The 24810-nt window shown below is 58.1% G+C and overlaps 1 protein-coding gene across 3 annotated transcripts in view; it reads left to right on the forward strand.

Moving 5' to 3' along the window:
* The window catches only part of ACOT7 (acyl-CoA thioesterase 7), a 140086-nt gene that overhangs the window by 59329 nt on the left and 55947 nt on the right, over positions 1 to 24810 (forward strand). For 2 of the 3 annotated variants that reach the window (XM_075906808.2, XM_075906806.2), the window contains exons 5-7: positions 3965 to 4079; positions 8719 to 8733; positions 9617 to 9703. In XM_075906808.2, the coding sequence (XP_075762923.2) occupies positions 3965 to 4079; positions 8719 to 8733; positions 9617 to 9703 (217 nt within the window). The remainder of the gene's footprint in view (positions 1 to 3964; positions 4080 to 8718; positions 8734 to 9616; positions 9704 to 24810) is intronic. The other variant, XM_075906807.2, reaches the window with a different exon arrangement.

Raw genomic sequence — 24810 nt, forward strand, 5'->3', positions numbered from 1 at the left:
CTGGAGCTGTGCTGCCTGGGGACAGTGGAGAGCAGGCAGAACCGGAGTGAGTCGGGATGGAAACAACTTTGTGTCGGTCGCCGCGTCCTCGGAGGCGGCAGGGGGAGTGGATGTGGAAGGAGTAGCCAGCAGTGTGAGTGAGGCCCCGTGGCAGTGCTGGCTCTGCTCTGGGAGAGGAGTAACCCACCTGGCGCCCTTGCACTAAAACAGTTGGCCTGTCTCTTTCCTTGGTGTCAGGAGCTACTGAAGGATACGTTGTGTGGCTCCAGCTTTGCCTCCTGGCGCCCAAGATGCCAAGCAGAGGAGCCCACCGGAAAGAGGCCGCGTTCCTGCGCCCATTCCAGTGCGGAAAAGCAATGTGCAGTCAGCTTGCAGCAGTGATCTCTTGCGATCTGACGTATTGTGTCCCCCACCGGGGAATGGGGCTTTAGCAAACTGACCAGGCAGCCTTGCTCCACCCAGAAAGGATCGCTCTTGTGTTTATCAGCAGTGCAGCCACTGTACCAGGAACTAGTCAGTTTAAGCCCATCTCCAGGCTGCTGTCCCATGGAATATCGATTTCAGACGCCCACCAGGGCCTGGTGCAAAGAGCAGCTGGGAGTCTATCAAACGAGAGCCCGAGAAATTGTACTTCAGGGTTTAGAGTTGACAGTTAAATGCTCAAAAGGAAGGAAAGCTTAGCAGGCTGCCGCTGCCTGGCTGCAGCAAAGAGAAGGTGTTTTGCATTATTGTCATTAGTGGAAAGCCACCCCTGAGGTTCTGGTTGATAGCTGTGTCCTTCCCTGCAGGTACTGTCAGTCAAAACTCCACCAGCGCATCCCACTTCCTCTTGAGCTACAGGTGGAACCTCTCTACTCCGGCACCCTCAAATAAGGTTTGATCCATTTTGGAAGACTCTCGGTCACTTCCTGAATGCTAGCTCCTGGTAAGCAGCACACTTCTCGAGATTCCAGGTCTGGTCGGCAGATGGATGACTCTATCCTTCCTAGGAGGGAGTCCCCGACCACCACCACCTGTTGTCTTCTCTTGGGGGTGGCGGTCGTGGAACACCCATCCTTAGGACTACGCATCCCATGTCTTCCAGTAGATGGTGTCTCCTTCTGATTTCTTTCCTGAGAGATCCCTGCCAAAGCATTCTCTATCGCAGTGCCTGTGCAGAGACCCTGAAAGTGGTTGGTTACTTCTACAGGAACGGGGGATGCCTGAGTTGGCTTCCTTCTCCTGGTGATTACATGCTGTCAGTTTTCTTCCTTGTTCTGTACTGCCCTCACCGACTCTTGTGCCTGCAGGATTAAATGCTGCCTTCTGTCGAGGAAGTCTTCATCTTCTCTGATGCAACATAGGGTTGACACTTGGGCCTCAAGTCCTCTAATTTTTTCTTCCAAAATGGCGACCAGCTTGCACTTAGTACAGATGAAATCCCTTCTATCTTCCGGGAGGAAGACAAACAACAACAGCAGACCTATCACTATCCATACCTGCCTTCTTTCGGAGAGATTCCTCAGATGTTTTTATTGCCCCCCTGAAGGACAGGAGAGAAACAAAATTCAAGGAAAAAACACCAAACATTATGGGGCTCTGCCCAGGGCGCACTCCCAGGCAAACTCCCCTGTTGGCTGCTCACTGCGTTCCCTCTGGCTGCCTTTTTCTAAGGCTGAGGCTAGGCCCATCTCAAAGCCTTGCCTCCAATCCAGTCAGCCACTGAAAGACCACCTGGAACACAGAACTCCCAATTCACACTTTTCAAACTGCCAGAACACAGAGCCAGGACTGGTGACTGTAATAAACTTTGTGGGACCACGGGAAACTTGGCCACACCCAATGATAAATGGGCGCCTGGCTAACTAACATCATGCCAGACCATGGATGTTGCTGGCTCAGAGCTGGACTATAGTGGTTCAGCCTGTAGTGTTCATTGCAGACCGTTCTGCCTTTCCCATGCATGTTGGGAAAAGCCTGCAGAACAAGGTGGGTGGCTTCTTGTTGCAATAGGGATTAGTTGTAATGGAAATTGTGGATATTTGTCTTCTCTTTCTACCCCCAGCCAGTGTGCTGGATGCTGTGAGCCTGTCTGTAAACTGTAAGCTCTTCAAGGGCTGTTTAATTTAATCTTGTACAGGTCTGAGCCCTTTATCCGCACATTGTGCCTCTCTCACAACACAAATTTCAAACAGGGCTTGTGTGCTGACGCCTCCCCCACATAATGCCTTTGGAAAGTGCTGCTCCGTCTGCCCAGTCTGAAGCAGATTTTCAAGTTCCAGTTCTGAAAAAAATGCCGTGAGGAAAACGCTTGAATGTAGCTCGAGGGATTTGGGAAGAGTTGGAAGCAGCTGTGCTGGACAGGTCTCTAGTTAAGATTTATTCTTTCAAGTTTGGAATGAAATGTCAGCCGCAAAAGACTTGAGAATTTCATCATGTAACAGTGAATGGTTCCCGACGGACCCTTGTCTCGCTGTGTGCAGCTAGATGCTGCTAAGAGAGGTTGAACAAAATTGGTTCGAATGTATACAAGGTGTAGAGCCGTAGGTGAGATCTGCTGTAGTTATGCCGTTAGGGATGTGAAATCCCGTTTAATTGCTTAGCTGGTTAAGCCGAATGTTTAATCAGTAAACAGATTAAATGAGATGATTTCGGGGGGGGGGGGTGGGGGGTCCTCTAGCTTGTCGTGGACAGGAGCTGCTGCAACCAGGATGGAGGCCCCCCCCCCAGGGAGGGCTCCTTGGGGCTGGAGCAGCCCCCTGCGTGCAGTGTGCCCGCACCAGTTTAACCGGAACTGGTAAGCCTCAGCCGTGAAAGGTGCTGCATACTGATTAACCAGTTAAACTTTCTCCTCCCTAATGCCAGTGCTATGCAGAGAGCAGGGATTTGGCCAAAGTCGGTGTGTTACACTAGTGAGAACTGCATTGCTCTGTCGACAAGATAACATCACCTACAGAAATGAATTTGTGGTCTGGCTACAGGTCCACCAGCCGGGGCTTCCTTTTCCTCTGTGGAAAAAGGAGCAAAGTGGCATGTCCCCAAGTGAGACCAGGGGGTCCAGCAAGCTAGGGCCCAGCGAGGTGTCTGTGCACTAGTGGGGGACTGGGTTGGGTGAACAAAATGTGCCTCGGGCTGAGGACTAGGGATGCGAAGGACTAGTCGACTGACTAGTTGCTCCCCTCTTGCTGCCTCTATCAGAGGCAGCTGGGTGGGGAGGGAGAAAGAGGGAACGCTTCAAAGTGGTAGCACTGCCCAGGGCCAGCTGGGTGTCCCCAGGCTCCTCGCGGTGTTTCAAAGTGGCAGTGCTGCATGGAGCCCAGGATCAGCTGGGGACTCCCCCGCTGACTCTGGGCTCCATGCGGCGCTGCTGCTTTGAAACTCTGCATGGAGCTGGACGCTGGGCTCCCCACGGCGTTTTAAAGCGGCAGCGCCACACAAAGCCCGGGGTCGGAGGGCGAGTCCCCAGCTGATCCCGAGCTCCACAAGGTGCTTTTGCCTTTGAGGAATCGAAACAGCCCTAGGACTGCTGCTGCGCTGCGGAGGCGGAGGCGCCCTAATCGAATAGTCGATGCAAAATACATTGACTGTTCAGTTAGTCAGTTACTCGCAATTAGCATCCCTACTGCGGACTGAAGTGGCTGCTGCCTTGAAGGCCTCTGACACGTTCCCCTGTTAGCGCTCGGAGGCAGCAAGGACGTGGCTGGCGAACAGGAGGTTCCGCGTAGCAGCGGGAGTGACTGGCGGTGCATAGCCCCCGTTCCCCACACGCACGCTTTCAGCCCTGCACTAGTTGCCACTGGGCAGACTTTGGTTTGATCGTGATGCTGGGGCAGCCAGGGGGTCTCAGCATCGGGTGACATATTAGGGGGCAGGACTTGTGCAGCTGGGGCTCCCTGGTCACCCGTCCTGGCCTTTCCTGTGGCGCGTGACTTGTCCTTTAGCCAAGCAGTGCCCAGTGTGACCTGTGCCTGTTCTTTCCCTTCAGTACGCTGGGGAGGAGCTGGAGGAGGAAGGGAAAAAACGCTACGAAGAGCAGAAACTGGACCGACTGACAACTAAACAGCGAAACGGGGACGTCATCTTTCCTGTGATCAACGCAGGTAATCCTGCCCGCGGGGATTCCTTCGGCGATCCCGCTTAGCTTGCAGAGTTCTCTCCGCACCCCAGGCTCCCACCGTAGTAGGGTAAGCCGGGGCTTCCCTGCACCGCGAGGGAGGGCAGGGGGCTGGCCCTGAGGCCCTCTCAGGTTTCTGAGTCTATGAAAACAAGAGTTCTCCACCTTGTCCGTCCCCAGCTCCACGTTGGTGCCCAGAGACTCGGGGCCCCACTCCCGTTTGCCTGAAAGAGAAGGTGGCTGGAACCCTCAAAATTTGTGTGCAGCATCACACGGAGAGCCCGAGTGTCGGACTGGGGCATCCATCTCTGTGGGGCTATTAACTTAGGACTCTGGGGGGAAAAACTATATTCTCATAACATGCTGACTTTGGGCTGGGGGGGGGGGCAGTCCAGTGCTGACAGCGACCCATGTTTCATCTCAATTTTCAGCCCTGTTTTATTACCCTCCTAGTGCTTAGAACCCGTATAACAGTGTCTGGGGCTGTTACCAGTACCTAATTCTTTATACCGTGCTTTTCATCCATTAATCTCCGTCCTTGACAAAGGAGGTAAGGATTGTAGCTGCTATCTTACAGATGGAGAAACTGAGGCACAGATTAAAATGACTTGCCCAAGATCATCTGGCTGGCCAGTGACAGAGCCAGGGTAGAACGCTGACCTTAGAGGCAAAACTGTGCTCTATCCACTAGGCAACACTATCTGCCTTCTTCCGATTGTGAGGCATCCAGCCCTGAGGGTGTGGAACTAAGTGTGAGGCTGACTGGGGACCTCTTCATACACCAGTGTCTCAACCCACCTTTCTATTTCCTGCTCCTCCTCCTGCCACCCCGGTAGAAAGGCCCGGGAGAAGCACTGGTAGGGGAAATGGCTGGTAGGGTTAATGTTGGCATGTTGATTCTTCATAGAGTCTCTTTCCCCTGCATGGTCCTGCTCAAGTGGCAGGTGGCCCTGGCTTGCCAGTCCGTAAGCTGTGCACCACTTCCCCGGCCTACCGCTGGTCCGTTCTTGCCCCTTCTCCGTGGTCCCCCGCAGGGTGTGGGCTAGGGATGCCTGCCAGCAGGCACCCTCCTGATGTGGGCTACAGGAGGAGCAGCCGGCGATTCCTCTTCCTGTGTCCGCAAGGCAGGCCCAGGCTCTCCCGCTGGCCCGCCCGACGTGGGTGCAGCGCCCACCGAATGGCTGCCCTGTCACTCGGTGGGGTCTGGCAGACCGGCCGTTGCCACCCAGCCCCCATTCTCAGAACCTTGCCCTCCAGCTAGCGGGCTGTAGGCCTGGCACCCCCACCCTTGAGGGGTGCTCCCTGCACATCTCTGAGCAGCGCCCCACCTCGGAAGGCTGCTCAGACCAGGCTGTGATCGTTCCTTGGCTAGTGCCAGCCTCCGGAGACTCAGGCTGCCAAAATCCTGCCGAGCCCCAGAAGTGTGTGTGACGTCACCTCGGCTTCCCCGTGCCCCCTCGCTCTGCCAACGCGAGGGCGAAGCTCAGGTTGAAGTCAAGCAATGCTCCTGCTCTCTGGCTGTTCTCAACTCTCTCTCTTTCCCCCGAGGTGGAGCAGCTGACATCAGTCGTGTTACGGTCTTGCCCTCCATAGCAACATTTCTGTCTCCTGCTGGCTGGCCTCATCTCTACCAGTGTCCCAGCAGCAGGACGTCCCTGAGACACCCCCCCCCTTCCTGCTGACCCATGGCCCTCGGGCCTAGTGCCGCACATGCAGGCAGGGCTGATCTGGGGTGCATGCTGAGTTGTGCTAGCATGGTGGAATGGCCCCCCCGTTTGCACATCGCACTCCTCCATTGCTGGAGAGTCAGGCTTCCCTCGGTGCGTACTTGCTGCCGAAGCCTCCCTTATGCTGCTTGCTGACCGCTCCTGGACTCTGCGAACAGTGTTGGAGATCCTGTCGGTGCGTAGCTGGGAGAGCAGATGCTCGTGGCAGGAGGCTCCTGCCTGGGGAAACTGCACTCTGGCATTCCACGGGCACCATTGTTACACTGCCCCACGTCCTGTTATAGCCCCTGTGGCCTAGGAATAGAACCCTGGAACCCCAGGGCGGGCAGAGACCTCAGGAGGCAGCGAGTCCAGCCCCCTGCCCAAGGCAGGACCAACCCAACTCCATCATCCCAGCCAGGGCTTGGTCAAGCCGGGACTTGAACACCTCTAGGGATGGAGATTCCACACACACACCCCTAGGGAACCCAGCCCAGCGCTTCCCACCCGCCTAGGGAAATGGATATTAGAAAAAACTAACCTAGACCTTCCCCCACTGTAACTGGAGACCAGTGCTCCATTCTGCCATCCGTCACCACTGGGAACAGCCTCTCTCCATCCTCTCTGGAACCCCCCTGTAGGGAGTTGAAGGCTGCTATCAAATCCCCCCCCTCACTGTTCTCTTCTGCAGACTAAATAGGCCCAACTCCCTCAGCCTCCCCTCATAGGCCACGTGCTCCAGCCCCCTCAGCATTTTGGTCGCCCTCCGCTGGACCCTTTCTAATGTGTCCACATCCTTTTTGAAGTGGGGGGCCCAGAACTCCAGATGTGGCCTCCCCAGAGCCAAATAAAGGGCAATAGTCACTTCTCTGGATCTGCTGGCAATGCTCCTCCTAATGCACCCTAATATGCCATTAGCCTTCTTGGCTACAAGGGCGCCCTGTTGACTCCTATCCAGCTTCTCATCTGCTGTAATGCCCAGGTCTTTTTCTGCCAAACTGCTACATAGCCAGTCTGTCCCCAGCCTGTCTTCCGTCCCAAGTGCAGGACTCTGCACTTGTCCTTGTTGAACCTCATCAGATTTCTTGTGGCCCAATCCTCTAATCTGTGCAGGTCACTCTGGACCCTAGCCCTGCCTTCCAACGTATCTACCTCTCCCCCAGCTTAGTGTCATCTGCAAACTTGCTGTGGGTGCAACCCACCCCCTCATCCAGGTCATTAATGAAGCTGTTGAACAAGACTGGCCTAGAACTGCTCCTTGGCTAGGGACAGGCTAGCCGGCGTTGGGCTCCATGTCTGACTTCTCGCTGCCCAGGTGACTTCTCCTGTCGTTCCAAGTGCTCCCGTGCGGTGTCCTTACTGAGTGCTTGCTCAGAGCTGCCTGTCCTCCCCCCAGCCACGTGCTGCTTCCCTGGTGGGATAGCCCACGTTACGGAAGCTGAACAGCTTACTCGTCTCCTGGGCTCCTTGCCTCCGTTACTGCCAACAGGAGAACTTTCTTTGGGCTCCTGCCTTCTGTAATCAGAGATCCACATCTCTCCATGGCGTGGGGCAGGCGTGTGTCTGCCCCACGTTGTGCAAGGGCAGCGAGGTCCTGTCTGGCAGCTAGTCTCCAGGTGGAAAAGGGAATAGCAGACTAACCAGGTTACTTACTCCGAAGCCTCAGGCTCCAGGTTTGCACAGTCAGAGACCACCCCGGCTTGTCTGCGGGGAGCAGGCAGGCTGGATGCCGGAAGTTCGGAGCACTGCGTGGCTGAGCTGCTGTGCTTGGCTATTTATAGCCCTCCCGTGGCCTTGCATGTGCAATCCAAGAGTGTGCATCTGGGCATGAGAAGAGCCGGTTCTGGCTGCTCGTGTGTCTGGCTGCGAGTGTGCTCGGCAGTAATGCTGTGAGGCGCTGCTAGCGTGTGTGACCAAGCAAACTCGGCAGTCCCTGGCTGAGGGGGCGTTAGGGAAGAGGCCTTGCAGCTTCTCTACAGCTTGTGAATTTTAACCACCTGTAAAATTTGAGACTAGTCCGAGGTTTCAGGCGTTTGGCCTGTACCGGTAGTTGCCTAGCGACAAGCCACAAGGGGCACGTGCGTTGTTTGGTCTCCTTCCGGAGCCTGGTGGGTTTTAGACCCCGTCGCCCTTGCTACTGCCCGTGCCGAGGTGCAGATGAAACGGCCTGTCGCTTCCGACAGCCGCGACACGTTTCCCGCGCACTGGAGATCAGACACGGGTGACTTGTTAGGAAGTGAGCGGGGCTGTGGGCCTCGGCCGCTGCGTGGGAGTGCCGAATGCTCGGGAGCCGGCACGGCCGAGCTCCGCAGCTCCTGTTCCGAGCAGCAGCCGTGGGCGGTGGGCTTCTGGCGGAAATGTGCTCGGCCGCCGCTCTCGATGCCCATTCCAGACTGTCCATGGACACCAGGAGCCGGGTGTGTAGGGCGGGGGGGTCACAGTGAAATCAGGAGCTTTTTTGCTTTTGCTTTTGCTTTTGCTTTGCCAGCCCCTGCTTCAAACGTGGCCCCCTTGGCAGTGCTGGAAAGCCCTTACCTGTGGCTTGCCTGCCTGTCTCTGCTAGCCATCCCCATCCCAGCAGCCCGAGTAGAACTAAATGGTCCCCAACACTGGCCTTCTGCTTCCTCCCCATTGGGCCGGCTTGGAGACGCGTGGGCCTGCTGCACAGCCACCGCTCGGGGGGGTAGACGTCCTCCTTCGGGCTCCCCGTAAAGTGTCTGTCTGTTGGCATCACTGAATTCCCTTGCTGCTAGAGCCCCCGAGGTCAGCCCTGCTGCTTCGCAAGGCATGTGCACGGCTGCTGCAGACCTGCCGTGCTAGCATCCGTGGGGGAGCTGATGTCTGTTACCGGCTTGCTAAGAGACTGCCTTGCTGACGAACGCTGCTCATGCCTTTTTCTCTGTTCTCCCTGCCTCTCAGACAGACAGACTAAAGGTAAGGCCTTTCCGGGTAATTGACACCATGCCCTGTGATTGCCGCCTGCGCGGGGAATGTTTAAATGCTGGTGGTTGGGGTTATTGAGGGAGGTTGGCGGCCGTAGTCACTCTGTGTGAGCCAAAGCTTGTGCTAGCAGCTCACTGCGCATGGGCTTTTAAAGCAGTTTTCTCTCTGCCTGCGTTCCTGGGCCAAATCTTTTGCCTTCGATTTAAATGCACCGGCCTGGGATGCACCGGTGATCCGATCAGATACCAGTGGCACCTGCCGTTTCACGTGGGTACAAAAATAGAAAGTGTGACGTGTGCAGCCCGGCTCCTTGATGGGACTGTTTTCCCAGCACGTGATTTTTAGAATCTTTGATCTGTGACATGAAAAACGTGCGCGCGCGTGCTCTCTCCCACCAAAGAGTGAACCCTTTACACTGGGTTTGGCTCCTGAAGCCGCGTGTCAGGCCTTCGCATGTTCGCCTGGAACCCTTTCCTGAAGCAGCGTGGTGGAACAGCAGGCGCGTGGTGCGAGGCGGCAGGCAGGAACGGACTCTTTGGGCGCTTTGGTTACGGTGGCTCAGTGCAGGATGCAGATGCCACCTGAAACTGGGACCCTTCCAAAGCGCTGACTTTCAGGTGCCTGCTCCTTTTGTGCCCGTAGAGGGAAGCCCCCTTAGTGGCTTGCACAGGAGGTTCGGTTGGGGCACAGGGAGCCCTTTTGTGTCCCATGGCCCCTGCAGACTAGCTGACTGGCGCACATCCCGGTTGGTGAAGAGTTCAGGCTTTTTCCCCGTGTGAGCAGAGCCCCGTCTGCCCCAGGCTCATGACGTGGGTGGTTGTAACAGTCTGAACCCTGAGCCAGTGGGGCTGAGCTCTCCCTTGTCTCTCCATAGAGCCATTCACTGTCGGCTACAGCCAGTCCAGCCTGATCCATCTGGTGGGCCCCTCAGACTGCACTCTCCATGGATTTGTACACGGCGGTGAGTACACGGCTTGACCACTCTTCTGGTGGGTGGTGGGTGGCTTCAGCCCTCCGCCCCGCATGACTGCCCAGCGAGAACGCGAGTGCAATGGGTGTCAGAGCCCTTCATACCCGACACGCTGAAATCCCACTCAGCTGTGGGACAGTGACGTGGCCCCGGGCAGCGAGCTCCTGCCTGTCAGCCGTCCTGCGTTGGCAGGGCTCGCGCTAGCCTCTAAACAGGCTTTGCAGCTGCCTTCTCCCTAGGCTTCAGAGCCCGCGCTGCAGCCCAGCCCCGGCCTGGAAGTGCTGCATCTACAGCCGTTCTCAGCCTGCTGGTGTGAGCCCGGCCAGTCCCCGTCTGGCAGGCTCGTCCTGGAGCATGTCAACGGAGCCTTGGAGGCTCTACGGGTACGTCTACACTAGCTCGTTAATTTGAGCTAGGTAGGCAAATGAGGCGACCGGAGTTGCAAATGAAGCTTGGGATTTAAATATCCCGGGCTTTATTTGCATGTTCCCGTCGGGTCGCCATTTCGAAATTTCACTAGCCCGAACCCACTGCTGCACGGCTACACGCGGCAGTAAAACGTTAATTCGAACTAAGTCCTTAGTTGGAATTAACTGTTACTCCTGGTCCCACGAGGACGTAGTTCGAATTAACTCCTGTAGTAGAGAAGAGAGCGTGGGCCACTGGAGGCTGGATAGACAGCATCATGGTCTGAGATAATGGAGTGGTGCAATTTTCTTCTTTACCTAGAAAGGGATGGGAAAGGGAATGAGCCGGACATTCAGTGAAGCAGTAACGGAGCAGCTGCTTTCTGTGCAGAGCCATTCAATGGCCATGCCCCTTTATCTACATGCAAACCGTGCGGAGTTGCTCCTCAAAGTGTTAAAAATGTCTGGGAATGTTCAGCCAGCTTCCTAACTTACTAAGATGTCCTCTTATGCAAATGAAGTGTGTTCATTACCTCATCCCAATTACGGGAACCAGGTATCTTCCTCCTGATGCAACCAGTGGAGCCAGTCCTAGAGATTTGGGGCATAGCCACACTGAAGAAAGGGAGAAGCCCTTCGCCTCACTTACTGTGTATCTTGCTACTGGAGGTTGAACTTCTCCGGCCTGGGGACCTGACTGGTACCAAACCTGAGAATTTGCCGGCCCATGAGAGGTCCATATTGTCTAGCAGCTTGACCAACACTGCCACTGCCACTGCTTGCTGGGCTCTGTTAGAACAGCACAGAGCACGGAGAGCCAGGACTACTGGCTGTCAACAAACTTTCCGGGACAGCAGGAAATTTGGTCACACCAATAAGTGGACACCTGGAAACTCCTGCTGCCGGGCCAGAGAGGTTTGGCCGATGCATTTGAATAGGCTCTTAAGTTGGCCAGGCATCCCGAGTGGAGCCCCAGCTACGTACGTGGGGGCTAGAGCGAGAACACACTTAGCGTGTGCCGCGACAAGGCCCCACGTGTCTCACTTAGCCAGGTCACAGTGGACTTTCCCCGCAGTTCTCACTTTCCTACTCCCTGGGCCGTGTCTGCTCCGCAGCTCTTAGAGCACAAAACGGTTGTGTGCAGAGTCATGTTTTAACCCTGGCCAAATCATGTTGACTCCAGTATCAGAGGGGTAGCCATGTTAAACTGAATCTGCGAAACGCCGAAGTCCTGTGGCACCATATCTAGTCTCTAAGGCTATGCTGTTAGTCTCTGAGGTGCCGCAGGACTTCTCGTCGTTCACGTTTACTCAAACTTTCCAAATCCTGCTTTGGGCAGGGACGTGAAAACGGGTCAGAGCCTGTGTTTCCAGTTCATTTGAACAGAACAGCGGCTTGTATCCCCCCCGCCCTAGCACACGCTCAAGTCGCTGTGTTGGGTTGTGTGTTTTCTACTAGACATCAACGTATTTTTTTCAACAGTTGCTCCCTGAGAATCTCATGTCAGCCGGAAGCACCGGCCGGAGGACAGAAGCTGGTGCTCTGACGTGGCTAGTCTGACGCATTGTTAGGCCTTCTAAAATAGGAGCGACGCAGCTGTAGGGGAACAAGGTCTCCCCCGCTGCCCTCTGCCATGCCTGTCCCTTAGAACGGCCTGCATGGTGGTACGATGGCTGAGAAGGGCTCTGCTCTCTGGCAGTGGATGTATGTGCTGAGGGGCTCAGTTTGGTGCCTCTGGCTAACGTGAGCTCTGCACAGTCCCGGCTTCCCCAGACTTAGTGCTGATGGCTAAAGCGCAGTCTGTGTGGCGGCGCTCCGAGGATGGGGCTAGCACCTAGCGCTGTACAGCAGAAACATGCAGCCGGGCCTGGTTTCTCCCAGGTAGAAGAGGCTTTGATAAGTCAGGGAAATAAAGGAGTTTAGTTGCAAAATTGAGAGGTGTACCCTTAACTACCAGGCATGGTAACTGGTTACCTGGCCCTTGCCCGTTATCTCCGGCAGCAGCCAGCCCTAGCCAGCGGTGGGACCCCATGACCATGGGGAGGTCAGCGGCCAGGCCTGGGGTGAAAAGGTTAACCGGTTAAGCACCTTTGTTTCATCGGTTAACCGTTTTAACAGCCCGTTATGTGCCGATCCCCTGAGAGCAGTTCAAATCTGGCTTAAAGCGAAGGAAGAGAATACAGCTGTTGGATTAGTTGCAGGGGAAAGCGGCGCCCTTACTGTTGAATTGAGATTTAAATCCAATGGTCTGGTAGACAAACAGACTTGATGGCTCCGCTTCCCCAGCGCACAGATGTAATCATGCCCCATTCATCGCTCGCCTGCCAAGCCCCAACGCGTCAGCGGGGAACGGCCGTGTGGCAGGAGTCAGCGCTTCCCCGCAGAAGGGGACTGCTGATGGCACATTGTGAAGATGCAATTTCCATGGGGCTGTACAGGCAGACGTATCCCATTTCCTGCTTCTCTTCTAAGCACGAGTTAACTTGGAGAGTGTCACCAGAAATCAAGGTATAATTAGCAGCTGGGAGGGTTAATTGGCACCAAGCAACAGATGCTGCAGCAAACACAGCACCCTGTTCTATTTAAAACCCCGTGTAAATCACAGGGGCCTGGAAAAATCCCACCAAAGCTGTGGAGCGAAGACTGCTGTGAAGCTGTGATCGGTGCACGGGCTGAACCTCGTTTACATCCCACCTCCTGTGCTTCCAAGGTCTTGCCTTAAGAAAATTCATTGGAAACTTTCCTGACGCGCTCGTTCCAATTTGCTTTTGCATTTCCGAGCGGCTTCCCTTCCTGCGTGGGCCCCTCTGGCGGGAGGGCGTCGCTCCAGGCTCACGCCCGGGAGGAGTTTGGGAAATGGTTGTCAAGTGAGCACTTCCCCTTCCTACCGCTGTCAGACCCCTCTGCCGCGCTTGGCTCTTAGCGCCTTCCTGTGCAGCCCTGTTAATGGTAGCCCAGGGCAAAGGCAAATGATCTTGCTTGTCAATCACAGCATGAAAGGAGACAACGTGCGAATTTCCAGCCTCACTTCTACTCAGCCAACATGGATCCTGATGTGAATCAGCCCTTGCTAGTCCAGTCCTCAGCCCCCTCCCATCCACCCACTCAGCCCGGGCCTGTGCGCTGCTTGGCTGACTCATTTCAACCCACGGCACTGAAGTGTGCAAACAGACTGGAGGGAATGGGTGGTGACTGGCTGCGTTCTTCTCTCCCCATGCTGCTACGAAAATCCGTCACCAAACTCTCCAGATCGTGCCCTGATATTCGGGAATAAGACCTTAACTGGCTTGCCCGCTGCGTTCCACATCCTGACGATGTAAAAGGCCAAACACCAGGTACTTAGAGCCCTCTCCATCAGCTCCATGTAGCAGAGAAACCAACTATTTTCCCTTTGTCTTTTCTCTTTTCCTTTCCCTGCCCATCCCGTCTTTCTCTGCTATTTATTGGACCTTGGACTGCTCAAATTCCAGCCATTGGAAGCAGTGGGCTGTGCCCGTGGAAGCTCATGATACCATCTATGTGTGTTAGTGCAGGACCATTCCTTGTTTGTTTTTCTGGTATTCGGGAGTTAACTGTGCTGGATTCAGAAGTTATCACATGGCCGCTAGGCACCAGAACTGCCACTGAGTCATGGTGGGATTACGCTTCATTGTATTGCTATAGTTTAGAAAGCTTGTGTCTGTCGGTCTGTCCAGCTGGGAGTGCGTTCTGTCCAGAACTGCTCCCGCAGTGAGCACTGGGACCCCCACGCGTGGTAGGAAGCTGCTGCTTCTCCCAGCGTAACGCAAGGCCCGGGGGCGGCCGTGCCCGAAATCCAGTGGCTTCCCGCAACACAGAACGGGCGGGGCTGAGAGCAAGGCAGCTGTGCTCAGCAGTGTCCCCAGGCCGGCGATAGGCAGAGGGACCCCAGGTGGGGGAGGCTGTGCCGGGCCGAGAGTGGCCAGCTGGGGCCAGAACGCTCCATGTTGCCAGCCACCGGCCATGGATGGGTAAGTGGCCCCCCCGCCCCAAACCCTTGTTCCCCAGCACTGGTCAGGGCCGGGGGACACTGCCCAGTGGCCTTGTCAGGCATATCCTTGGGTCCAACCTGCATAGCCCCATCCCCCACCCCTCCAAGGAGCTGCTGGGCCCCCTGGCACAGCTCCCCCCTTCCCCCCCCGAAGTCCTGGAGGAACTGCGGGGCCCAGGTTGCGCAGCCCCCCCATCCCCTGCCCTCCCCCTCCCCCCGGAGCTGCTGGGGCCAGGCACCTGCCATGCTGCCGTTGCTGCTGGGGGCAGCCCCGTGAGCCCCCTCAGACCTCTCAACCCCATCCCCTGCCTTGAGTCCTGGGCCGCCCTGCACCCAGCCCCTGCCCTGAAGCAGTGCTGGGTAAATGGGTTGGTATCTCCACCCGTGAGGTTTGGGTTCTGCTCTGGTCTCTGCCGTGGAAGCTCTGAACTCAAGAGCTTGCTCTGTGCTGTGTGGCCAGCCCTGGCTGCCTGTGGAAACACGGCTCCCCGCCGCAGGCGGGCTGCGAATTCCCCGGGCTCAGAGGAGTGAGCTGGCTCCCCGCGCTGACTGAACCCCCCCCCCCCCCCCCCCCCGGCTGGTCCTTTGCCTGCCGGCTGCTGAGCGCAGGCACCTCTCACTAGCCACCGCTACCGAGCCCAGCCACGTTCTTACCGGGGCAGGAGTTCAGGGCCTGGGCCTCCCGGGACAGCCGGCGCAGGGGCCTGTCTGAGGGAGGCGGGGCCCTAGTGCTGCACTGGTGGCCTGCGACGGGGAAGGCTGGCTTGCGAGGGCGTCAGGACAGCTGGGAGCGTGGCGGGATCAGCGCTCCGGGGAACCCCTTGCTGCAGGGCCAGTGGAGAAGTGAGCCGCGGCTCGGGGGCTGGGCGGGAAGGTTGCTTTGGCGGGGCGCCTCCCCTGGCGGTTCTGGAGTCGCAAGGGGCAGCCAGACGACGGCGTGTCCCAGGCCTGACAAACCCGGCCCCACACAGCGAGGCTGCTGGGCCCGGAGCTCGGCGTTCATGGAGGAGCTGTGTCTAGCCAGGGCCATGAGAACGGGCAGGCCCCCGCTGTGGCTGGAGAGGCCAAGGGCGCCCAGTAGAAGGCAGATGAACATTTGGCATTCAGTGACCAGTCCTCGTCAAGTGGCTGTCGGTTGGGGGCTGCTCTGGAAACGGGGGGCTGGCCATGCCGGGTGGCACTTGGGGGCGCCAGCCTGGGGCTGCTTCGGCGCAAGGGCAGTTGCATGTGTGGAACGGAGCCCATTAGAGCAGCAGGAGGATGGGAAGGCGCAGCGATGGCAGGTCGTCTCTTCCCCCCCCCCCCCCCCGACAGCTCAGCCGTCGCATGGCCCAGAGGTGAGCGTGCTATTTGGGACACTACGGCTGCCTGCCAACACGACTTGCCCTTATCGAGCATCCCCTGCAGCCCGGGGGAGACCCCTCCTGCAGAGGGAGTGCGAGAGGAGGCCGGGCCGTGGTGCTGTAGGGCAGGGAGTTAGCGGGTTAAATGTGGGTTTAGCTGGGTAACTGACTGAGCAGGATCCCGGCTGCGGAACCTGTGGGGCGGCCGGGCCCCAGCCCGCATGTGGGGCTGCTCTAAAGCACTAGGGAACTGATGACCCGGTACGCGGGATGCTTACTGGTAACTTCCCGTTCACACCCCTCGTGTAGAGTTTGGCGCGTCAGGGTCTCCCTCTATATGAACTGCCCCTGTTGGCAGGTGGTGGTTTGCTTCAGGGTCTAACCCAGCTTGGCAGCACCCTGCCTCTGCCCCAACACACTGTGCCGGCTGAGCTGGGTGGGGTGGGGTGGGGGCAGCCTAAGGCGCTCGGGCTGGTCTGCACCCAGTGGTGCCCGAGCACTCGGCTTGCAGGCTGGAGGGCTGAGCAGGTGCTGGTTAACTAATCCTGCCTCCCTGGCCACAGCATGGCTCCATCCCGGGAGCTGGCTGCCTGCTGAGCCCAGGAGGGGGAGGAGGAAGCAGGGAAGGCAAACGGGATGGTCCTAGCGGGGCAGCTTTTGCCCCGTTAATGTGAGTGGGGTGGGCATAACTTGCAGGCTCCTGGCTCCGAGTAGCCCGGGGTCTGGCCTGAGGCTGCCCTTGCCTGGCCTGGGGGGTCAGTGACTGCCCAGAAAGGGAGGAAATGCTACGCCCCAGTGTGGCTCTGGGTCTGTGCGCAGCCCTCATTGCCCGGAAGGGAGAGTCTCCGTTGGACACCGCGCCCCTTGCCCGGGCTGAGCCTTGTCTAGCCGGCCCCTGGGCCGTGGCTGCTGTGATCGGGACGGGCCGTGGGGCCCTGTCGGCGGGTGATGAATTGGCTCCGGCTGCAGAGTAATGGGATGCTGCCTCGAAAGCCCTCTTCTAAATCGGGGTTAATGTGGTTGCGTTTGTCTCTGCCAGGCCGGCAGGGAGCCCCGTGTCTTGCAGAGCAGCTCTGGCCTAGCTGGCTGCCCCAGAGCCGTGCTCGTGCTGAGGCAAGGAGGCCGGCTCTGGCTGCGCACGGCGAGGAGCTGCCTGCGGCCCGGACCGTGGGCGGGGATTTGCTGCTTCTCCCCCAGCCTGTGCATGTGCGGTGCTGCGAGCAGCAGCTGCAGCCCCGGGGCTGGTGAACGTAGGCCGCTCGGCACGGGAAGGGGAGTGGACGCGTGGCTGTGGAACCCAGCGCCAGGCTCAGGCATGGAGCTGCAGAGCCCCATAGCTGCTCGGGGCAGCCCCCCCTCCTCCTCCTCCTCTTCTCACGCTGCCCGGTGAGAGCCTGAAGCCACCTGTGGCGACCTCTGTGCGGGGGAGACACATCAGGGCACGCTGCATAGTGACGAATGGGCTCGTATACAGAGAGCAGTCACATGGTTTTGTAGCCTGGGTTAGTCCGACTCCCCGGCTGGTGGTAAAACAAGCCCCAGGCTTGTCAGTGCAGTACCACGTGGGCAGCGAGCGCAGCCGGACACACCAGCGGCTGGAGCCGAAGGCGGCACTTAGCCAGCCTAGCAATCAGGGTTGGGAAAGTAAGCGGGTCCACAGTTACTGATCGGCTGCGCTCTGGTTAGCCTTCCCCATTACGCACAACCACCCAGCCAGCACAGCCGGCGGGTGGGGGCTGGTACCCACGGAGGGGTGTAAAGCCGGCTCCGTGTACACAGGCTCCTGGGGAGCTGCCTGCTGAAACGTTCATCCAACGCCTTTGGACCTCCCTGCTCGCAGTCCCTGTCCTTGGGATGGGCGCTCCTGCTCCGCGGGGCTGTTGGGCGGGGGCGGGGGGAGGGGGGACAGAGACCTGGGACAGATCAATCGAAGTGTTCAGCGGTTGAGTGAAATCCCAGACCGGGGATGGGGTGGGGCTTGGGGAGCTGTAGGGGTCTGCAGCATGTTGCCTGCCGGAACAGGCCCCGGCCCTGCTGGGTCCGGCAGAGAAGGGCAGCGAGGTTGCTAATTGTAAATACGGGTCCCAGCGTGCGGCGGCGCGTCCCGCTCCAGTGGTGGGCACCAGCCAGTCGGTCGGGATCGACCGCTGGATCTTGGAGCCTCTGGCGGGGGGTCCTGGCTGGTTTGGCTGGGAAGCTACCGAGCGCTGGCACGTCAGTTGCCTTATCCGCTGCCCTCTGCCGTGGAGCTGCCCCCAGGGGCCTCCTGCTTGCTGGCTGGAGTCGTCATCCCTTGGTACCTGGTGCTGCTGGCGGTGGCTGGCGTGTCCCTGCGGCCCCCGAGAGAGGCGGAGCAGGGGGTCTCCACACGCTGGCCTGGCCTGCAGACCCCTCCTGCAGCTCCATTGATCAGCAGTGGGGAACCGTGGCCAGTAGAAGCTGCGGGCTCCGTGCCTGTGGGTGAGGGGCAGCGCATGGTGCCACGGAGCCGTTGCTGTACAAGCCAGCGGCTTTCAGGAGTGGGCTGCCTCGACCCCACTGCTGTGAAATGGAGCCCAGCCAGAGCCTGAACCCCATCCCAGCCCTGACCCTCCTGTCCAGACGTGAGGCCCCCTGCCCCCAGAGCTTACACTGGGACACCCCTCCTGCACCCCAGTCCCCGACCCTGGCCTAAGGGTGAGCCCCCCTACTCTGCACCCTGGGCCTAAGACCAGAGCCTGCACCCCCCCCCCCCCCCCACCCCAGCCTGCTGAGAGTAAGTGAGGTTTGGGGAAGGGGACGGAGTGAGCAGGGTGGGGCCTCAGCGAAGGGGGGAAGGAAGCCGGGCAAGGGTATTGGGGTTGCAGGTCAATCTTACCTTGCGCTTAAGTGAAAAGTGCCCTTGTGGTTAAAAGGCTGGAGCCCCCTGCCCTACATGCAAGGGGCGAGCCTGCTGGAAGAGGCTTCTTGTGACTCGGATACCAGGACAGCTACCCAAATATGAGAACTTTTCAATAGCTGCATGTACAAATAGACGACTCCACTTTGTAAACTGCCCCCCCCCCCCAGTTCAGAGGCGCTTACTTAACTTGCCCAGTAAAAGCCTGGAGGGCACTTTGGGGGCCTTCGATGAGTCTGACCTCATTTGGCGCGTGGGGTTAGAATCGGGGGCAGGTATTTTAGTTTCCTGTCTGGGCCCGTCCCCGCCCCTTTGACACGGATAGGAGTGTGCTCCTCTTGCCTTGGGCGCACTCTCCAGCGGTGATTAACTTAAAACAAAGCCCTGCACTCAAAGTGAAATGCTCTCCTCCACCCAAGAGACCCGAGCTCGCTGTTAGGTAGCGCACTGTCTCCTTAAACCTGCCGTGAGGGGTCCCCATGGGCCTGTCAGCCAGTGGCCTGAGCAGGCTGCAGAGCTGCCAACCTGCCCTCTGGGCACCCCCCCACCCTGTCCTGAGCCAGAAGTTCTGGCCTCCCCCAGCCAAGGCACAGAGCTGGGGCGATGCTCTCCCTTCTCCCGCCCCTCACCCTGCCGACCAACACAATGCACCAGCTCACCTCTGGGGCTTTGGCAGCACCCGGCAGCATGGCCCCAAAGAGGACCAGAGCCCCAAGTAGACTCTTCTCGATGAGCGAGAGATGCGCGGTTCTTTACACGGGGCTTGGTAACAAGTGTGTTCAATACAAAAAGGAGGCTTTGAGTGAGTGCAAGTGAAAGCAGCCAGATCAAGCGAAATACAAACTCTCCAATTAAGCCCAATACGCCAGGAGAGCGTGTTTCAAAGTCCGTTCCTCGCTCCTCCCCGTTTCAAGTAAAATGCTTGAGGACAGTTGGGTTGCCCTCTGGCTGGGGTTCAGAGCTCTGCGGCTTTCTTCACGTGTATCCTCTAAGGTGGGGAGGCAATTTCAAAAGCCAGCTGACAACCAAAGCCTGATTGCTTTCCATTCCTCGAATAGACTTCCCCTGGCGGGAGGGGGATCCTTTGTTTATCTCCCCATCCCCATGGAAAAATACCAGATTCAAGATGGAGTCCAGCTCCAGGGGCCATGCTCGCGTGTCTTTGTAGGGCCACTCAAGGTTCGGGCTTACAGGACAAACCAGACCATTTCCAGATCGTCCCCTTGAGCGCCGGAGTATCGCTAATGGCACCCAGCGCGTTTGCAGGCAGACCCACACTCCCTATTTCTAACCTCACGTACAAAAGTGACGTGCACAGACGTGGAATATTCACAGGCGGCGCAGCCTAACGCTGAAATGTCACATGATGCATTTTGCCTAAAGTGTCTTCAACTTATGCATATTCATAAGCCACATTTCGGAAAGCACGTGGGGGTGTGACACCTGCCTCTGGCACAAAACCTCCAAATCCCTCCTGTCTGGCATGTGCCTCCCTCCTTCCTCCCCACTGAGCCCCGTTCCCTCCTGCTCCCCTGCTCTCCCGCCTGACCCCAGAGCTAGACGCTGCCTGTGCAGCACTGGGCAGTGTGGGCTGTGGGGCCAGGGCTGGGATGCAGCGGCCCTGCTGTAAAATACACAGAGAAGTGACATTCTCCCCAGTGGATGAATTGCCCAGCTTGCGAAGGGAAAGCGACAAGGGGGGATTTTCTTTGCTCCCTTGGTCGTTTAAGGTTAGGAATTCTTCATGAATTCCGAACACGCCGGCAGCTCCCGCTTAGACAGACATGACCCGGGCGACAGCAGAGGCTGTTGGAAAGTGTTTTTGCAAGAGTCTATTTTGAACAATGTTTTAAAAAATAGTCACCATGCTGCCAAACCCTAAGATCCACAGGCAGTTACATGTTACATGCGAAAATATCTGCATCCCCATCTGTTGGGATTCGCGGGGAGGCCAAGCCCAGCTGCTTTCTTAATGCGGGAAGGAAAGCAGTGACCCGCTTGAGAAAAGTGAATGTGAATCTTACCTCGCGAGTCTCAGACTAGAAATCCAGCCCCTGAAATGACTGTAACTGGCTGAAGAAGTGTCCTGCTGTCTGGCAGCAGCCATGGCCTGAGAAATAAGGCAAGGGCAGGGGTTTGCCGTCGGCGCCTGGGAAGGGAAGAGTGTGCCCAAATAAAATGGGAGAAGGTCAGATCCATCCCGGTTTCATGGCCAGAAGTGTAGGCAACACCAGCCTCCACCCGTCCAGCCAAAGAGCCAGGGCGGGGCCGCATGCAGACCAGCAAGGGGCTGTTTGTTTTATTCAAACCTTTTCCTTAGGATTTGGTCTCTTGATGCGGCAGTTTATGCCGCACCTAGGTTAGAAGGCCTAACGGGAGTGCGGGGTCTAGGACAGGCAACTGCATGTGGCTACAAGGGGAGGGCTCTCTGGCTTGGGGCCGAATTCAGGGGCGCTGGAGATGCAGGGAGGTTAGTGCCTTTCTGGGTGTCTGTAGGAAAGGGGGGAATGTAATGGTGGGTTTCTGGCTCCATAATCCGCAGTGCAAGGGGACGTGGGGGCTGAAGAGGATCGGCCCTGGGGGGATCTTTCTGTTCTGGGGCGATTCATAGATCAGTGTGGAGCTTGTGTGGCTTTGGGTAGCTGGACATGGCTCCTTCCAGATCCGGGATGTGACAGGTGTGTGTTACAAAGTAGGGACCCCAATTCAACATCCCCGTTTGTGTGCACATTTAGAGTTCACCTAGTAGCACTTAGTGCCACGCGCATAGTACACCTTGGACTTCTGAGTCTGGCTAGTGCCTAGCCGGTCCTGAGGGCTGGGCTAATGAAGCTGTGCACAGGTTTGCCTATGGATTTTGCATTGCCTAGACAAGGAGTGGCGAAAATACTTCTTCCCCCACGTTGTCAAAGGTCCCCAGACAATGTCAGGAATATGGGCTCATAGGGCTTATTCTGAGATGCATCAGTGCTTGAAGTAGGGTGTTGGGGATGCTGCTGCACCCCCTAAGCCCCCCAGCTTGAAGATGCAGGTTCAGTAGCTCTGAGCACCCCTTCTGTACCCCGTCTGTTCCAGCAGCCCTGCTGAGACACTTAGAGATACTGAGAGGGGAAATGAAAGGTGCTAAGCATCCATGTTACTCTCGGAACTGTCCATATTTGGTAGAAAAAATATTGTTTGAAGATTTTATTACTTCATAGCTAACATCCTGCTCTTTAAAGCGGGGAAGGGATCTGGCAAAGCTGTCGCTGTCTTTGCATGCTTGCCCGGCTGTGGTATTTTTAGATATTCTGTCAGTGGAATCTTACCGTGTGCTGCTTTAGGCCAAGCAGGGCTAAATCTCAGTGGAATAAAACGATCTATTTAAAACTGTACTTGGCAGACTTTCCTTGGGTTACTGAATCTGTAGGTTATTTATAACATCTTACATACAGTAGGAGATGATAAATGCTGCCTGGATAAAACAACGTGGTTGGACACAGAAGATGAATTCCCTTCCCCAGACAGCCAGTTAACTAGAATGAACGGTCCGGCTCCAGCAGTGCGTGAGCTCTAGTTCTCATGCCTTGGTCGGTGGGAAGTGGCTTGTAGGAAATGCCAGAGCTGCCGCGCTGGTCAGCCAGACGGCGTTTCTGTTGGCAGGAGGGCCTGGTGCCACTCCTCCCTATTAGGGTTTCCTGACACCTTCCGCTCTCAGCCCGTTTTCAGATGCTGTGACGGCGCGTTGGGGTCCCCCGTCTCCTGCACCCCGAAATGGCGCAAACAGACTGCACCAGCCAGTGGAATTGAGGGTGGTTTACTGCTCCTCCAGCACAGCGCAGCACAGATGTAATCTGGTCACAGGAACTGGGCTAGGATGCCTCAGGCCCCCTTGAGATGGGGGAGACTGGGCCCCTAAACTCCAGCTCCTCTCCCTAGGCTCTCCTCCATGCCCTCCGACAGCCAGCAACCAACTCACTCACTTCCAGCCCTGCCCCCCAGCCAAGGCAGCATTCCACCTTCCTTTGTTCCTCTCCATGGGGGGTGTCTGGCCACTGGTTTGCATAGTGACTCATCCTGTTTTGCTGGGTCGTGGTACCCACAGCAGCCAGTGGGGGTTCCCCCAGAGCCAGCAGCATAGAAACCAGCCAGGTACCCCCACTACGTCACAGTTCTCCCCCCTCCGAGAGCGAACTGAGCAGGGTCACTCCGCTCGTGACCTAGGGAAGTTCGGGTCCTCTGCGTGGGAACCCGCCCTGAGGACATGGGTGCTCCCCTTGACTCGGGCCGGCCGTGGCGAGGCCCCACATGAATTGGCTTCCCTCTGTCCACTCGCCGCCCCGCTCCAGGGTGACTGGCCCAGGCCTGTCCTCGGGGGTCACACCCACCCTTCCGCTGGCCTTGATCTCTGGCCGGGGTCTCTCGGGCCGGGGCCATGAGCCCAGCGAGCCTTCTCTGGACAGCCAGGGCGGCTTCCACCCCCGATGCTCCATCCAGGGAGGACTTCCCCTCCCATAACTCTCTCAGCAAGCCCAGAGGGTCTATCTGGGGTAGAGACCCCCAAGCCGCGTTCCTCCTGTCTTGGGCCTTCCCGCCCCTCTGGCAGGAGTCACAGGACCGGCAGTACCGCTGCACGGCTGTAAAGATTCCCGGCCAATAGAAGTGCTGGAGCAGCTTCAGCCGGGTGCTCCGGATCCCCCGGTGGCCCCCAACGGGGACATCGTGGGCCAAATACAGCAGCTTGAGGCGATACTTTCGGGGGACGACCAGCTGCCGCTCTACCCTCCATGCCCTCGCCTTCCTGGGGGGGAGCCACTCACGGAACAGGAGCCCACGCTCCCGCAGGAATCTCTCCTGGCCACCTCTCCCCCGGGGCTGAGCTGCACGGAGGCCAGCCTGGTCCCTCAGCCTCTGCAAGGAGGGGTCTGCCTGCACCTCAGCCTGGAATTCAGCTGCTGAGGCAGGGATCGGGACCTGTCCCCCACCTCTGCCTAGGTCCGGAGTCCCAGCCTGGCTGGACCCCGTGTCCACTGGGATGGGACCCTGAGGACGCTGCCAGGAGTCCTTCCCTGGACCCACGTTGTCAGCCCCCCGCTGGCTCTGGCTCCGGGTAGTGACTAGAGCCCGCTGGGATTCATGGGGCCACTCCTCTAGGTCGTTCCCCATCAGCACCTCGGTGGGCAAGTGCGGGTGCACCCCCACTTCCTTGAGGCCTTCCTTCGCCCCCCATTTCAGATGCACCCTGGCTACAGGCACCTTAAACGGGGACCCGTCTATGCCCTTCAGGGTCAGCTGCGCGTGGGGTAGTATCCGCTCCTGGGCCACTATGTCAGATCGGGCCAGAGTCACCTCCGCCCCCGTGTCCCAGAAGCCCGTCACCTTCCTACCATCCACCTCCAGGGGTATGAGGCACTCGCTCCGCAGGGGCCGTCCTGCCCCCACCCGGTACACGGAGAAATCCGCCTCCTGAGAATCAGACCTCCCAGGGGAGGTGCACTGAGCATCCTTCCCCTCTCTCTGAGCTGAGGTTTGCCTGCCAGCCCCTGCCTCTGGGGCAGCCTGCCCTTCCTCCCGCCCCAGCCAGTTAACCCTGGACAGTCCCCGGTCCTGGGACCTGGTGCACTGAGCCCTCTTGTGGCCTTTTTGCCCACAGCGATGGCAAGTTAGGCTTTGGGCTGTCTCTGTCCAGGCCCTGGCTGGTTCTCTGGGGCGCAGACGACCTGTTCCTTGGTCTCGCCCCGTAGTTGACTCCCTCCGTCGCTCAGCCGAGATCCGGTCTCTGCGCGGTTCCCTTTCTCTCCGGGACTCCCGTTCACACCCGGACCGGCTCTCCGTGAACTCATCCGCCAGTCTCCCGGCCTCCTGGGGGTTCTCTGGTCTCCGGTCCTTGAGCCACAGCCTCAGTTTGGGTGGGCACGCTTCATAGAACTGCTCCATCATGACCAGCTTGAGCAGCTCCTCTGCGGTCTGGGCTCCAACTCCAGACACCCACTTGCGGCAGTATTGCGCCAGGCGGGAGGCCAGGTCCACATAGGTCTCCCGTGGCCCTTTCTGTACCCCCCGGAACTTCTTCCTGTATATCTCGGGGGTCAGCCCGAACTTGTGCAGCAGGGCCTCCTTGACTCGGTTGTAATCCCCTGGCTGTAGGTCCTCCAGCTGACTGAGCACTCCGGCCGCCTCCTGGCTCAGTGCGGGGATGAGCTCCTGCAGCCAGTCAGCTGGGGGAACCCGTTGCAGCCCACAGGCCCTCTCAAAGGAGCTGAGGAACCCGTCTATGTCACCCATGTCCTTCAATTGGGCCACCACGAGCCTCTCCAAGTGGCTGGCAGCCCTGGGACCTTGGGGCCCATCCGCACTTGGCGCAGCCGGTGCCCCGCCGGTTCTCCGCTCTGCCATGGCCAGCTCATGCTGTCGCTGCCTCTCTCGATCTTGGCGCTCCCTCTCTCGGTCCTCTACTTCCAATTCCCTGATCCGCAGCTGGA

The sequence above is a fragment of the Pelodiscus sinensis genome, chromosome 24, assembly GCF_052426305.1.
Source record: "Pelodiscus sinensis isolate ZL-2025 chromosome 24, ASM5242630v1, whole genome shotgun sequence".
NCBI classification, from domain to species: Eukaryota; Metazoa; Chordata; order Testudines; family Trionychidae; genus Pelodiscus; species Pelodiscus sinensis.